A 15,001-nucleotide genomic window follows, 5' to 3' on the forward strand; every position below is an offset into this window, starting at 1 on the left:
ATATTTTCTCAACTCTGTGCCTTTATGTAGCATTCTAGTTGCATGGATACCATTCCCTTTTCCCTGTCCATGAACTGCTCCTCATGTGCATCAAGGCCTATCTGACCTCCCTCTGCCTCTTGCTCCCACATTACCTTGTGTGTACTGTTCCATCAAAACTTTTCAGACTGCTAAATTTGACGGCTGTACACCTCTCTCTCCCACAGCTAAGGGTGAGCCTCCTGAGGGCAGGAATTGTTTTTATATACCCTTCAATTCAAATTCAACATAGTGCCTGGTACAGACAACATGCAACAACATGCTTAATTTAAATGAAATTTTAATTTATAAAATTTTAAACTCTCCACAAGTACTGGCCGTGGGCAAATACAGGAAATCAGATTAAGAAAATAAATGGATAAGGGAAAATTAAAATTGCATGAACTATCTTTTAGTCTAAGAGGGATCTTATGAGGGTGCTCAACAGTTAACAGTACAATGTTTAGAGAGAATCAAACAAGAGGCTACGTCTTAAAGCAGAAGAGATTGTGGCTGGGCATAAGGAGACTATTGATTGCTTAAAGACACAGACAGCTCAAGGAAAATTGGACACTGAGCTGAAAAGTGATGATTTTAACAAAGAATTGTTCTGCACATCCAGCTGTGGAGGAATCCTTAAGGCTCACAGAGGAACAAACAAGAAGCAGTCTTCAGAGATCAGAGGCAGAATCCCCAATGCCAGGAGCAAGGTTGCTATGGGGAAATTCTACTCTTCCTATCTTTCCTGAACTGGAATTAAAAAGCACCTAAATCTAGAAAGTAAAGGATGAGACAGCAAGAGAGGGGAAAGAATTCTGGAGTTTTATTAAAGTAGGAAGGAACTTTTCATCCATTTGGAAATGATTCTCTGAGGTCCCACTGGAAAGAGTTTGAAAAAATTTACTCTGGCCAAAATGCCTTCCTTGCTGTCAAATCAGCACAAAGTTAAGGTTAAACATAGCTTAAGACCTGTTTTCTTTAGTGTTCTCACAACCACTTAAAACTGTCATAATGTACCACAAGCTTATATACAATCATATTTACAAAAAAAACCACGCAAAATATTAATCCAAAATAGTTTTTTTAATCCTTTGAAGTTATACCATCAAACTTGATGGGAGTTATTTTAATAGGTATTCTTGTGCATACTTCTTAAGTGTACTTTTATCTTCAATGCATAACTTGAAATTAAGAGGAAAAACAGCAAGCAGGAAGGATACAATGCAATAAGCATTTGATTTTGTTCTAAATAAGCAGCTTAAAAAAAAAAGGCAAAATACATTAAACAAAGTGCATCAGTTCCAACAAGTTAGTATTAAAAAGAGGCCTAAGGACAGTGCTGGAACCAGCCAGGAGTCCCTCCCTGGCAGGCCTCTGATTGTCTTTAGAGAATATTCAATGGAAAAAAAAAAAAAAAGGAGGGGAAAAGAAATGAGCACTTAAAATCTCAAGAGAAACAAACTACCTTCTCCAGAGATACTTGCAAAATGAGCTAACGGACTGCCCAACTTTAACTCTGCCTAAGCTTTGTAACCTCCCTCAATCATCTGCTTTGTGACTTGATTTGCCCTAAAAGCCTACCTTCATCCTTTCAGCACTTTTGTCCACCTCCATTCTGCCAAGCTAGGTATGCAGTTAGATTGAATAAACCATGTAGAAACCCATGTAGAAGCCCGAGTTTCTACACATCCTGAGAACAGGCACCCGCATCAGCAAATGGTGGCACCATTTCACTAGAAGGCACCATTTGCCTCCAGCAGTAATGGGAGACCCTTGCCTCCCATAGATCAGGGTCCGTGCTTTTCTGCTGGTGTTGGAGATTTATCTGGCAAGGCTGTGGCTTGCTTCTCTCTTAAAACAATCCTTTGTGATAGGCCATAGCACCAGGACAGACCCAATGGTGTATTAAGTCAAAAAAGACACAAGAAGAGGGAGTTTTAGGCCTACTTCTCTCTCTCCCCAATTCTCCACTCCTGGTTTTGCTGGTTCTTGTGAAAATCTCAGGCTCCTTAAACACCATACCCAAGTAAATGATTCTGCAGTGCATTTGCTGCCCACCACCTTCTACACCTCCCCATAAAGCTGCCCTCAGAAACAAGGCTACCTGTGTGGTCTGGTACAAGTACTGAATAAACACACCTGGAACCACCCTTGGAGTGGGCCTGGAACCAGATCCATTTGGACTGAGCATTGAATTTAAAACTTATGCCGACTCTAAGTCATAGGTAGCTTGTTTGGATAAATTCAAGTTTCCAAAGTATACACATTCTCACATAAGGGGTGGGAGTCATCAAAACTCACTAGTAAAACATCTAAAGTGAACAAAGTCAAGGAAGAATTATAATTGCAGGACAGTAACATTTCTTTTTGGTTTTGCAGGAGGCTCTTTGTCCTACGATTTCTCAGTCAGCACCATGACAAACATATGGTTGCTTACAATGGACCCAGGAGCAAGGAAATCCAAGCTTGAAAAGGCGGCTTCTGGTCCCCACCAAGATTTATACTTCATTTTTTGTAGTGATGCCTTCTTCTCATTTAGCTTCATAAGGCCAACAGGTTTCCTACTGATAACACAGAACACTTTTGAACTGGTGTGTGCACACAAGGCACATCCTCAATACACAGGATCAGAGTTCAAATCCAGGGCATGTTCCACTGTTGATCAATTAAACCAGTAAATGGTGTCTCAAACAGAACAATCTTTGGTGATATAGGTGCCAAGTAAATATAATTGCCTGTGATAGTTTTCCCAAATGTTCCCATCTAGATCACCTGATGTTCTGTGTGTTCCTCAGAAACACTTTTTGGCTTGAGAGAGGGAAATGATTCTGAGTCCCACCCTACCTAAGGCCTCCTAAAGCGTTTAAATTGTATTCAGGTACCACATTAGTGACTGAATTGGTACTAGAGAGCGAGTAAAATGTATCCGGGTCCTCTGGAAGCTAAGGTCCAATGTCTTCTGTCTCACAGTGAGAATAATTTTACTTCCAGGAGAAAAGGCATATTAAGGCTAAGTTCTGAACTAGTTTTCTATGTTTGCTTCTACCGTAAGTCAATAAATATTTACCAAGAAGCTCATCTTTTCCAGAGGTTAGTAAGTACCCCTCCCTGACCTCACATATTTATAACATAGATAAATGCTAGGAGCCACCTGCATTGCTGAACAAAGGCAGATAGGGTGCAAGCTTCCGTAAATGCATTCCCTGCGTTAGCCACTTCAACTCTGCTTCAAATGAGAAGGATGAAGATGGTTTGCAAAGGAAAACAGCATAGTACCCAGAAGCCCACAAAATCTAGTCAAAATGTCACAGAAAAATCTGCATGTGCAGCAAAAAGGTTTCCCTAGCATACTAATGTAGCAGTAATAGTCTAATATTGGTCAGCCAGCTTTTCAAGGTCCAGGAGGATGAAACAGTCCATTAACCTGTTTTCTAAACTTGTCAATTCAGGGTAAAAAATGGGTCATGAAAAATTTTCTGACCTCAGGCAGGCTATAGGCCCAGCTGCAGGTGAAATCCAGATAAATGCAGTCCCCTCACAATGTAACTGTTACACATTTAAGAAGTTGGTCTCTCTAAAACACAAAGTTCTTGCACCTATGTGCAACATACCAACATTTTACCCCAACATGGTGAGCTATTATCTGTCTTGAAATCTGTTTCAGCATCACAGTAACCAGAACATCATTGTTATCCAGTCCAGTCCCAGCAGCTTTGTGAGGTAAATTAAGTTCAAATTTTAAGTTAAAAAAAGTGCCCTGTGCTAAATTCCCAAACAACTATCCTCACTTACATAATATATGGGAGTCAGGGCTGGGGGATATAATTCTTTATTCAATTGCCTAATAAACTATATCTTAGTAGAAGAATGCAAGAAACATTAAGGGAAACCCAACTTACTTGACCATTTAGAGTCAGCCTTTCTCTAGGAGAAGGCTGAGCCTGAATAATCATAGTATAAACAAGCCTGTTGGGCTCTGACTCTACCCAGATCAGAGATTACTTGGGGCTGTATGTTTTGCCCTTCCGGACCTTCATCCCCTCACCTGTGAAGGGAGGTGATTATTAATTCTGTGTTTTCTGGAGAAGTCAAAAGAGAGACAAAATAAAGCATTCATTATTCTTGTGCTTGGTGAATTCCCTCTTACAGGAAATATGTTTCACTTTCCTAAATACAACACGAGGCACTAAACATTAATTCCAGAAATTCTGTTCCATTGTTCTTCCTCAAGGGGCTCTCTTTGCCTTAGTGCCTTGACTGAACTCTCAGGAAATTTCATTAAGCAAGATCAGTACCACCACCACTACCCACCAAAAGCTTAATGTTTAATGCTAATTATTCCCTAGCATTCCCTGTATATCCTTCTCTTCCACAGACACAGAATTGTAAAAAACTGGATCTCTAAAGTTTCAAACATATTAATTTTTACTTAAATGAAGCTTCTTCTCAGGTATATCTGCTAGGAACCTAAGCAAAGAGTTAATGTCTTCATGTATGATTTAGTTGCAAGGCTTGAGTTAAGCTGGTTTATATATTATCCAATGAAGAGAGGCTCCAGATTATTCACCAATGTCCACAAAAATAGGTTGGGGTGTTGGGGAATGGGGAAAAAAATCACAATCAGTTAAAATTTGCTGTAATATTTCCTTATATTTGTAGAGCTGTTTAGAATTCACCCAGTTTGCAGGATTAAAACATTTTCAAATCTTGAGAAAGAATGATTGGGTTATAAATTTGCAGGTGATTAGGATAAAAAAGCATTCAGCAAAGCAAACCATTTAAGGGAGACAACCTAGGTATGTGTTTTTCCTCACTCTTCATGACTAGAATAGTGCAGCAAACGCTATTATTATATAATAGCTAGCAATGGAATCATAAGCGAAAATTCACCTGGAGTTTCATGTTAACTTGAGCTGGGCTAAAAGACACACTTAAAAGAATACTGAGTTGTTTAAATGGGAATCCTCGGACTAAAGATTATATTCAAATTAAAGGATTAGCTGAAAAAAGTCTAAGTGTGGCTAGACAAAGAGGTTTCCAGAATCCTTAACCACGTCTCAATATTTATCCAGCCACTGAGGACACTGCTACAGAAACTCCATGCTCTGCGTTACCCTCCAAAACATGTTTTCTGTGCTGTGCTTCTACAGTGGAGACACCTGGAAAGAAGGACAAATGGGCCTCGCTGTGGGTCCATGGAACGCCTACTGATTTTCACCCAAAGTAAAGACCATAGAAATGAAACAGAGGTAGACAAACAACTCTAGAGAAAAGTAAACACAAAATAAAAGTCACTGAAGTCCCCCTAAGAATGAACAGGAAGAGGGCAATTAAACGGAAATACTAACAGTCTTGGTAATGTTACTTAACACAGGCAGCCCAGGCTGGGTCAAGATGGAGAATAGTAACAGTAGAGTTCTTAGATCAGGTCAGTTAAGGAACTGGTGTAAGTGCCCACATAATGTTTTTAAGAAAGCAAACAGTTTCCCCCCCCCCAAATTCTGTCATAATTTTAGTGTTCATGTAGCTTAAAAATGGCATCATACAAAAAACCTCATACATGGCTGTAAGCTCAATTATCAACAGAGGTAGTAAACAAAGAAACTCCTAAGAATCGATTTTAAAATGGATCAAAGTGTGACTATACATTCAAAACCCTAGAGCCACATAATCATCCCCAAAATGAACTGTTTTAATTTTAAAAAGCTTAAAAACACAATGACAATGAAGCACTGATATGCCTTTAGGAACAGTCCCAAATCAGTGCTGACTTAAAGCTAGGTCCTCTCTTTCCAAGAAAAAGAAAGCAGAGAACAAAGTTCAATCTACAATGGGAGGGAACAGAATGAAAACAACCAAAAGGGTGCTTTCCAGCAGCCTAGGTTATTCTTTGTTTTCAGGCCACACCACTGGAAATGCTTTTCTTCTTATATAAGTCTTTTCCTCAACAACCTTTATTTTTTTAAAACTGCCATCTGCTGAACAAGAGATGTCCACATTTCCACCGGCAGGCGATCCACTTCTGTGCACAGTTTTTGCTTCCTCACTGTGTCCTTCCCCGAAAGTGCAAAGAGAGCAAGCTGACACCTGCAGGCCCCAGAGCCCCAGGACTATTCCAGCTCCACTTATAAAGCAGGGTGAAGGATTTGCTGCATTTGTGCTTCAAAGATCCAGCTCACTTTGGTTGTCCTTCTCAGTTGGCAAACTGCTCATAAAAAGCAAACTTGATCCTCTCTATGTGATGGCAAAGTTTGATGGCAGGGCCCAATTTTAAGTCCATGCATTCTTGAACAGTGGGAAGGGTAAGGAGCAATAGGGCCTGCCCATCAATTTCCTGGTAAAGCATAAAAGACAAATTATCTGTGATGTGCACATGAAAGGCAGCTTGATCATGACAGCCTCTCCTCACTTTAGCTTTGTCAAAACTGGAGTCCCTATGCTTTCCTTTCCTTAATTTTTCGTCTTAGGTATCACACACTTCCTTTTAAGTGACTCCACAGTCTTCCATACTAATGAAGCTTCAGAATTAATAAAGTTTTACTGAGGACAATAAAATTTTACCAAGGATAATAATCCATTCCACAGAGTCTCTGCCCCATAGAAATTTAGTAAACTTACTAGCCCTGTAACTGGCAACTAATTGTGCCATCTTTTTAAAGGGTTTCTTCTAAATCTGAAACAAAGGATTAACTATCAACTTCAATGTTTTCTTACTCTGTAACATTCAAAAAACCCGATAAGCTCTTGAACCTCCCTAACTATCTTAACAAAACGTATTTCAATGTTTAAGGCCACTGGCTGTGTTTCAGCAAGCTTGCCTTAAAACTCATCACCACTCTAGAGCCTAACATGATAGATGCTATTTTTTAAAACAAGTAAATCATTATTTTTGAAAAGATGTGGACAATTAAGCATGGTATGCTTGATATTGGAGGGATAGAATCAAATTCTTAGGAAAAATTGGAATGCAATGATAATCTGCTTAAACTATGAAGCAAGTCTGATAAATAACTTTTTTTTTTTATCATCTTTGACTCCTAAAAATGGAATTAAGACAATTCTTTTCTTTTGGGTCAAAATGTTTTTCCTAAAACTTGTAAATTGTTGACTATTACATCTATAATTTATTGCTAAAGAGGCATTATGAAAAATTATAGGAATCTGTGATTACCTGGTCTAGGAATATTCTTGCTAATGGAGCACAGTCAGTGGATCTGATGAACCGCACAACGTCTGCCACGCTCCACTTCAAGGGATTACTGTCCAGGTGAAGCCTTTCAGCAACTTCAATTCTTATTTCCTTCATTCCCCACAACACAATCAAACCAAACGGTGTTAAGGCTATTTTATTCTAAAAAATTCTAAAAAGTTATCTCTACCTAAATTCATAATCTTTCAAGACATGATTTAAAGTGGTCTTAGGACACGATTTCTCCCAGCAAAGATGTCAAAGACCCACGTGCATCAGGTACTCAGGAAATGTCTGTCTTTTATAATACCAAGTATCAATGGGAAAGAATTTATCTCCAAGTTTCAGCACAGATAATTTAAACAATTTAAGAAAGATAGGGTGCTAAAGAGAAGGGGATGCTAAGTCCAATGAGAGAAGGCTTAACTAAATAAACTACCAGGAGGAATCATTTACTGCTTCTGTTCATGGAATATCCTTAAAAAGCAATTTAGTTTTTGAACACTAACTTAATTGCTGTTCTTTACTGTTACATATATGTTATAAAATGTTCATACATATATAGTAAATATACTAAACCAAATGGCTTAACCCAGAATCAAAAGGATAAATAACTTTTCCCACAAAACCATATATATTATGAAACATATTAAAAAGGCAGTTTTCCCAAAACTAAATGACAAGCTACAAATAAGCTAGCAATGGAGCTTTTTGTTGTTGTTGTTGTTAAAACAAGTAGCTACTCTGAGAGAGACTTTCCCCCATAAGTAGGTGATCTCAACTAATCCTTGAAACACATGTAAATCACTGTATTTGGGGTCACTTTACAAGAGACCCTGGAAATTCTACATAAGTCTGTATTGAAAGAAGTAGAATGCCAATATCACTAATAATCATATTCCAGAGGAAAATTCTAGAGAGAAAGAAATAAAAAAGAAACTTTTTTAAATGGTACCTTTGGTGAAGGAGGTTTATTTTCATCATCAGAAAACGAAAAGGTGCGAAGCTCCCTTTTTCTCCTTTGTCTATCTGGAGGCAGCGATGTGGATATCTCACTTTGGGTGGGCGAAGAGGAGCATGACTTTTTTTCTGACATTTCTGATTCTTCCTGTAGCTCATCCTGCTGCTCGGATGTACTGCCTTCACTTAGGGAATCATCATCCCCTTCATCTGGGTCATCCTCATCTTCACCCCCACTTCCCTGCAGGAAGAAGAGAGAAGTCTCATTGAAATTCAGGACATCAATCCCAGGTTTCATACGATTTTAAAAAATAATAATAGAGAAAGAAAAGAAATTCAGGACAAACCAGTTCCTGGGCCACAAAACCATCTTCTATTGGCCAGAGATCTGAGTTAGAAAGACCTGCAGGTATTCTGTGCCCATACTATAAAGCAGTGGTCACTTGGCTTTGAGACATTACAGGCATATCACAGATCTCATACCTGGGGAGAGCCCGCTGGGGTATTATCAACAGATGCAGAGGAGCGTTTCTTCTTATGAACAAAAACATTTTTCCGCCTCTTTCTCCTCTTACTGGCTTTTTTCAGGGCACAAGCTAAGTTACTATGCCCACCAGGTGGCCTCCCAATTCTTTTATTTTTCTTCTTTCCATAATAATGTGCTAAATGTGGATGACAAAATGAAGTAGCTTCATTATTTTTGTGCACCTCAAAACCACAAGAGATTTTATTAGCATAGCAAAAAACAGGTACATTGTATTTGATTGAGGTTTAAATACCATAGAGTGGAATAAACAGATCTGAAGTACACAGTTTGACTAGTACAGAATGGTCCCTCCATATCAAAGTATACAGAACATCTTCAACCCAGAAAGTTCCCATGGTCCCTTCCCAGTCAGTACCCCTTACTAGAAGCAACCACTGTTCTAAACACTATCACTATAGATTAGCTTTGCCTCTACGGAACCACACAGTAAGCACTTTTTTGTGTGTGACTTTTTTTTTTTTTGAGGTGGAGTCTTGCTCTGTCGCCAGGCTGGAGTGCAGTGACACCATCTTGACTCACTGCAACCTCTGCCTCCCGAGTTCAAGCAATTCATTTTCCTCAGCCTCCCTAGTAGCTGGGATTACAGGCACACACCACCACACCTAGCTAATTTTTGTATTTTCAGTAGAGACGGGGTTTCACCATGTTGGCCAGGATGGTTTCGATCTCTTGACCTCATGATCTACCTGCCTCGGCCTCTCAAAGTGCTGGGATCACAGGCGTGAGCCAACGTGCCCGGCCATGTGTGACTTCTTTCACTAGGTATAATGTTTTTGAGTCGTGTGTTTTATTATATGTTTCTTTTCTATTTGGATATCTGGTTGTACCAGTGCTATTTTTAAAAAAGAATTTCCTTTCTCCCTTAAATTTCTTCATCTCTCTTGTTGAAAATCATTTAACTATGTTAAGTTTGGCTCTATTTTGGACCCTGTGGTCTGTCCCATTGTTCTATTTGACTATTCTTTTTTTTTTTTTTTGAGACAGAGTCTGTCACCCAGGCTGGAGTGCAGTGGCATGATCTTGGCTCACTGCAACCTCCACCACCTGGGTTCATGCCATTCTCCTGCCTCAGCCTCTTGAGTAGCTGGGACTACAGGTGTGCACCAACACATGCCCGACTAATTTTTGTATTTTCACTAGAGACAGGGTTTCACCGTGTTGGTCAGGCTGGTCTTGAACTCCTAACCTCAGGTGATCTGCCTGCCTCGGCCTCCCAAAGTGCTGGGATTACAGATGTGAGCCACCGCACCTGGCTTGACTATCCTTTAATGCCTCTTTTGATAATTATAACTTTATGGTTAAAAAAAGAGAGAGACTAAGTCTTCCAACTTTATTCTTTTTTTCCAAATTGTTTCAGCTATTCTAGATCCTCTGCATTTTCACATAAATTTTAGAATATACATTGCAGAAATGAAACATATATATTCTAGCTGAGTTATGTATTAAAGTAATATCAAAATATAATTTTATGAAAAAAATTTAAATTTTCTAAAGGGTATGAATCCATTTGACATCATTCAAATTACTAATTGGGAAAAATTGTGACTGTCCTTCTAAATTCTAGGCTAATTTCAACTATATTATTGTGAAAGATAAATTCAGACAAAAGGCACAATAAAATCCACATATCTTCCCCTCACATATCTTCCTTCAGAGTAGTGTACTTATACATGTACTTATATGAATAGTATTTTTTACTCAGCTCCTAATAATTGCAGTTTCTTAAACTAAGTGCTGAGTCTGATACAAGATAATTCCTACCCTTACGGAGTTTACAATCCAATAAATATAAATAGAAACTAGAAGGTTAGACTTATATGATTTTGTAATTTAAATACTGATTAGAAAGCTCATCATACTAAGTATGGACCGTGGATCAGCAGCATCAGTGGCATCTGGGAGCTTGTCGGAAATGCAGATAAGATACTCAGGACCCAGATACTCACAGACCTGATACATCAGAAGCTCCATTTTAACAAGATCCTTCAGTGATCTGCATGCACTATAGTTTAAGAGGCACAGATCCCTAAAAGAAATCTTTCAATTTTAACAAGGTTAAAACCCTCCTCTGTATTGATTCTCCCAAGTGACATAGGGCTTGCAGGATTTAAGGAAAGGTAGGATCAGAATTTTGTCTTTGGGTGGCAATGCCTTGACAAGGCTCCATATTGTAAATTTCATCCTATGTGACCCCTGCCCCAGTTTCTCAAAGGAGAAGATAACCAAGGGCAGGGAACAGGTGCTATGAAAGTTCAAGGTGAGGTTGCAACTACCTCCTCTTCTATTTCCACCTCCCTAACTACTGTGGCTTCATTGCTGCTCTTCGGAGACACTAAGCAAGCTCCTGCCTCAAGCCTGTGCCCTTGATGCCCCCTCCCCAGGACACTCCCACCTAGCTCTCTGCACAGCCGGCTCCCATTTCCTTCAAGGTGTTACCTGTCAGAAAGACTTCCCTGACTCCTTGCATAAACAGCACCCCACCTCCCAGCCTTCCTCACTCTCCTACTTTGCTTGCCCACCTTGCTTCACTGTTCCCCACAGTATTTCTCTCTCTAAATTTCTTCCCTTGTTCGTTATCTGTCTCCCACATTAAAGGTAAACTCACTGAGGATAGGAATTTGTTTCTTTATTGTTGTACCCCAATGCTAGAATAGCATAAGCACACAATGAGTACAAAATATATACTTGCAGATTGTATGAATGAATTACATATCCTATTAGATACAGTAACTAATTTATATACATGCTATATATAAAAGTTGGCACACTAAAGCCCATGGGCCAAATCTGGCCCATGACCAAGAAAAAAATTACCCTTACATTTTTAAAAGGGTTCTTTTTTTTTTTTTTTTTGAGATAGAGTCTTGTTTTGTCACTCAGGCAGAGTGGAGTGGTCTCAAACTCCTGACCTCAAGTGATCTGCCCACCTTGGCCTCCCAAAGTGCTAGGATTACAGGCATGAGCCACCGTGCCTGGCCAAAAGGGTTCTTAAAAAATGAAAACACAACACATCAAAAAAGAATATGTGACAGAAAGCCATATGACCCACAGCATGGAATAGTTATCATCTGGCCCTTTACGGAAGAAGTTCGTGTGCCTCTGCTATATATGAATGTCTGTAAAGTAAAAAACCTTCCAAGATGTAAGTATGGTCAGCTGCTACGGTTAACACATTGGAAAAACATGACTCACTGTATTTGGTCTTTGTAAGTACAGAACAGTTCTCAGAACACTTATCCAGAACCATCCGTGGACCGAAGAGGTTAGGACAGCATTCCAGTTTGATACAGGTTTGCCGGCAGAATTCAGTCACCCGATCTGCTGTTTTCACTATCTCAACAGTAGCTCGATAACTCTTTCCTTTATATCTGCCATTGGAAGACATCAGATGCCAAATGTATTGGGCTAATGATTACCCAGAGAAAAATCAAACATATTAATACACCTAAAAAATATTTTTGCTTTTTGGAATATTCTATGTCCTTTATAGTTCGAGGGCCCTGAAAACAACAAGGAAGTTCTGCATATTGAACTTAAATCAAATTAAATCTGGTAAGCTATGACAACTAAAAGCTGAGTTATTTAAATTAGCAAAATTAAGCTCCTGCTTTCTGTTCCTAAGTTAAGGTTTTCAAATAGTAATTTCACTAACTGCTCTAAAAAGAAAAGTGACTTTTCACTAAGTCTTTCTTTACCCTTGGCAGTGATCCTCAGACTGTTGTCCAAGGACTAGTATCACTTGCCAATTGCCATCTGTCCATGACAAGATCAGAAAGCAAGAGCACATGTTTATAACCTTTCACACTAATTTGGAAAAGTAATTTTATGTCTCTTACATCTAATAACAAAAATTGTTCTTGCATTTTTGTGTATTAAATTTCTTATTTCCTTTTTGTTTTTGAGATAGAGTCTTGCTCTGTTGCCCAGGCTGGATGAAGTGCGGTGGCATGATCTCGGCTCACTGCAACCTCCACCTCTCAGGTTCAAGCGATTCTCCTGCCTCAGCCTCCAAAGTAGCTGGGATTACAGGCACCTACCACCAGACCTGGCTAATTTTTGTACTTTGAGTAGAGTCTTTCTTTCATCCATGAAAGAATGGAAATCTAAAAAAGACAAACAAGCCTGGTCCTTCACCACAAATAGCTGAAAAAGCCCTGCCAGAGGAAACATAAGGCCTCTGATATTATCCACAGAACTAATTCTGTGAAATTTTCTTTTTTTTGAGACAGAATCTCACTCTGTCACCCAGGCTAGAGTGTAGTGGCACGATCTCGGCTCACTGCAACCTCCACTTCCTGGGTTCAAGCAATCCTCCTGCCTCAGCCTCCCAAGTAGCTGGGATTACAGGCACGTGCACTGTGCCTGGCTACTTTTTGTATTTTTAGTAGAGACGGGGTTTCACCATGTTGACCAGGCTGGTCTTGAACTCCTGACCTTGTGATCCGCCTGCCTCGGCCTCGCAAAGTGCTGGGATTACAGGCGTAAGCCACCGTGCTCTGCCGATTCTGTGACTTTTTAAAGACAAGTAACAGTAAATAGTAAAAACAAGCAGTCTACTCACTTGGCTTTTAGGACTTCCCCACATCCGTGCCACACAGAGTCTTTGTCCAGCTGGAGCTCCCGAAGGACACGGCTGGGTTTGTAGGCTGCATTGATAAGTAAAGTGAGGACCTGAGCTCAGTTTTAAAGCAGAAACACAGATTGGGAAGGAGAAAAGTAGACCATTAGAATCTTGTCATCGCTCCCTTAAAATGTTAAGGTCATTTAGGAGGTTAATTCTAGTCATATGAATTAATAAATGTTAACATAATAATAGTATCAGAGATATTACAGCCACCCAAAGATGCAAATAAGAGAGTACCAAAACCTCTTCAACATTTTTTAAATGTTATGGTTAGGAAAAAACAGGTACCATGATTTTCAAATTGCTCCAGAACATGCTTCCAAATGCTTTCCCAGCCACGGTACACACAGAAAATTATATTTGTTTGGACCACTATGTAGACAGCTGAGGCTTCTTGTGGCTAGAGGAGTCTGGTCCAGAAGCTCTGGCTTCCCCAGATCATGACTTGCCACCCTGAGGGCTGAAAGGTCTCTTATCTGTTACTTGCAGCATATCACACTGGTTGGGAAGAACAAAAAGCCCAGCAGATGTGTAGCTTTATCATAGCCACTAGGTTAATGCCACATAGCCACGGCCTCTCAGTCATAGAGTAATCTCACAGTTCACTTTTGTATAGTTCTCTTCTGGTCTCTGACAGAAGACCTTTCTACCCTGACAGAGGTGAACCTGCTTTGTGAAGAATTGTTTACGTGAATGTTTCCTAGGAAGGAGAAACAATTACATACCCTCTTCACTATCCAAAACATGAGAAAAGTTAGTAACTTTTGATAAAACCTAGAACTGTCACATCTATGGCATGTGGCTCCCTGTAGAAATGACCATAGGAGAATGCTGTGAAATTTCCAAGTTATTTTGCTCTAGGCCAGAACCTTACCTCTCTAAGGACCAGAACACAGTTCCCAGGTCCTACACATTGAGGCAGCTCAGCAATTCTTCCTTTGTTAAGATATGGCCCTGAGAAGCAACGGTGGTTGAAGTATATCTTTGGACAGCAATATTTTCCATTAATCGTAACTGGGAAATGAAGAGAAACAAATATTCAAAACAGTCATTCTCTACCCCATGTTTCCAAAGCTTGAATTGCCAGGGAGGAAAAACCAAGCACATGTACTACTATATTAATATAAACTTTGGAATTACTTACTTTGAAGCTTAACATGTTGTCTGAGAATGCTCTTAAGTAACTTACAGAGCTTATCACTCTGCTGAAATCAAACAGGGTCCTGAATTAACATGCTGATTAGTTCCTAGGTTACTGCAAAATTGATAGAAGAACCCTATCTTCTATCAATAAAGTGGAGAGTGTATTCCAAGAACACATGAGGATTCTGGACGATCAATGATTTCTTTTCCAGGTCTTCAAAAACCAACTTTCAATAATCTATTCTGGAATATTTATAGAAATTGTCGAATATTATTTAGAATTACAGCTTGTCTCCTAAAAAACCACCAAACTAATGTTGGCAGCCTTTGATGTTGTGAGAGCTTTCCCACCTCTGAGATTTCTCAGAGGGCTAAAAGTATGCTGTGACCACATCTCTAAGTTTTTTTTGTACTGTGGGGTATAACTGGGTCTAGAGACCCTTTTCTTCAACTACTTGTCTGTATCAATACTGTCCTTCAATTTAAAAAATCCCCTCATAGTGGTAGGCTGTAAAAAATT

At 39.4% G+C, this 15,001-nt stretch overlaps 1 protein-coding gene across 8 annotated transcripts in view; it reads right to left on the reverse strand.

The window, feature by feature from the left end:
* Positions 1-302: 302 nt before the first annotated feature.
* SFMBT1 (Scm like with four mbt domains 1) overlaps positions 303-15,001 on the reverse strand; it is a 153,955-nt gene continuing 139,256 nt past the window's right edge. For all 8 annotated transcript variants that reach the window (XM_005547388.5, XM_074032473.1, XM_074032471.1 and 5 more), the window contains 7 exons: positions 14,213-14,352; positions 13,276-13,385; positions 11,907-12,082; positions 8,651-8,829; positions 8,163-8,408; positions 7,190-7,318; positions 303-6,352 (listed from right to left, as the gene is read on the reverse strand). In XM_005547388.5, coding sequence (XP_005547445.2) covers positions 6,212-6,352; positions 7,190-7,318; positions 8,163-8,408; positions 8,651-8,829; positions 11,907-12,082; positions 13,276-13,385; positions 14,213-14,352 — 1,121 coding nt within the window. In that variant the 3' untranslated portion in view covers positions 303-6,211. The remainder of the gene's footprint in view (positions 6,353-7,189; positions 7,319-8,162; positions 8,409-8,650; positions 8,830-11,906; positions 12,083-13,275; positions 13,386-14,212; positions 14,353-15,001) is intronic.

The sequence above is a fragment of the Macaca fascicularis genome, chromosome 2, assembly GCF_037993035.2.
Source record: "Macaca fascicularis isolate 582-1 chromosome 2, T2T-MFA8v1.1".
In the NCBI taxonomy this organism is placed as follows: Eukaryota; Metazoa; Chordata; class Mammalia; order Primates; family Cercopithecidae; genus Macaca; species Macaca fascicularis.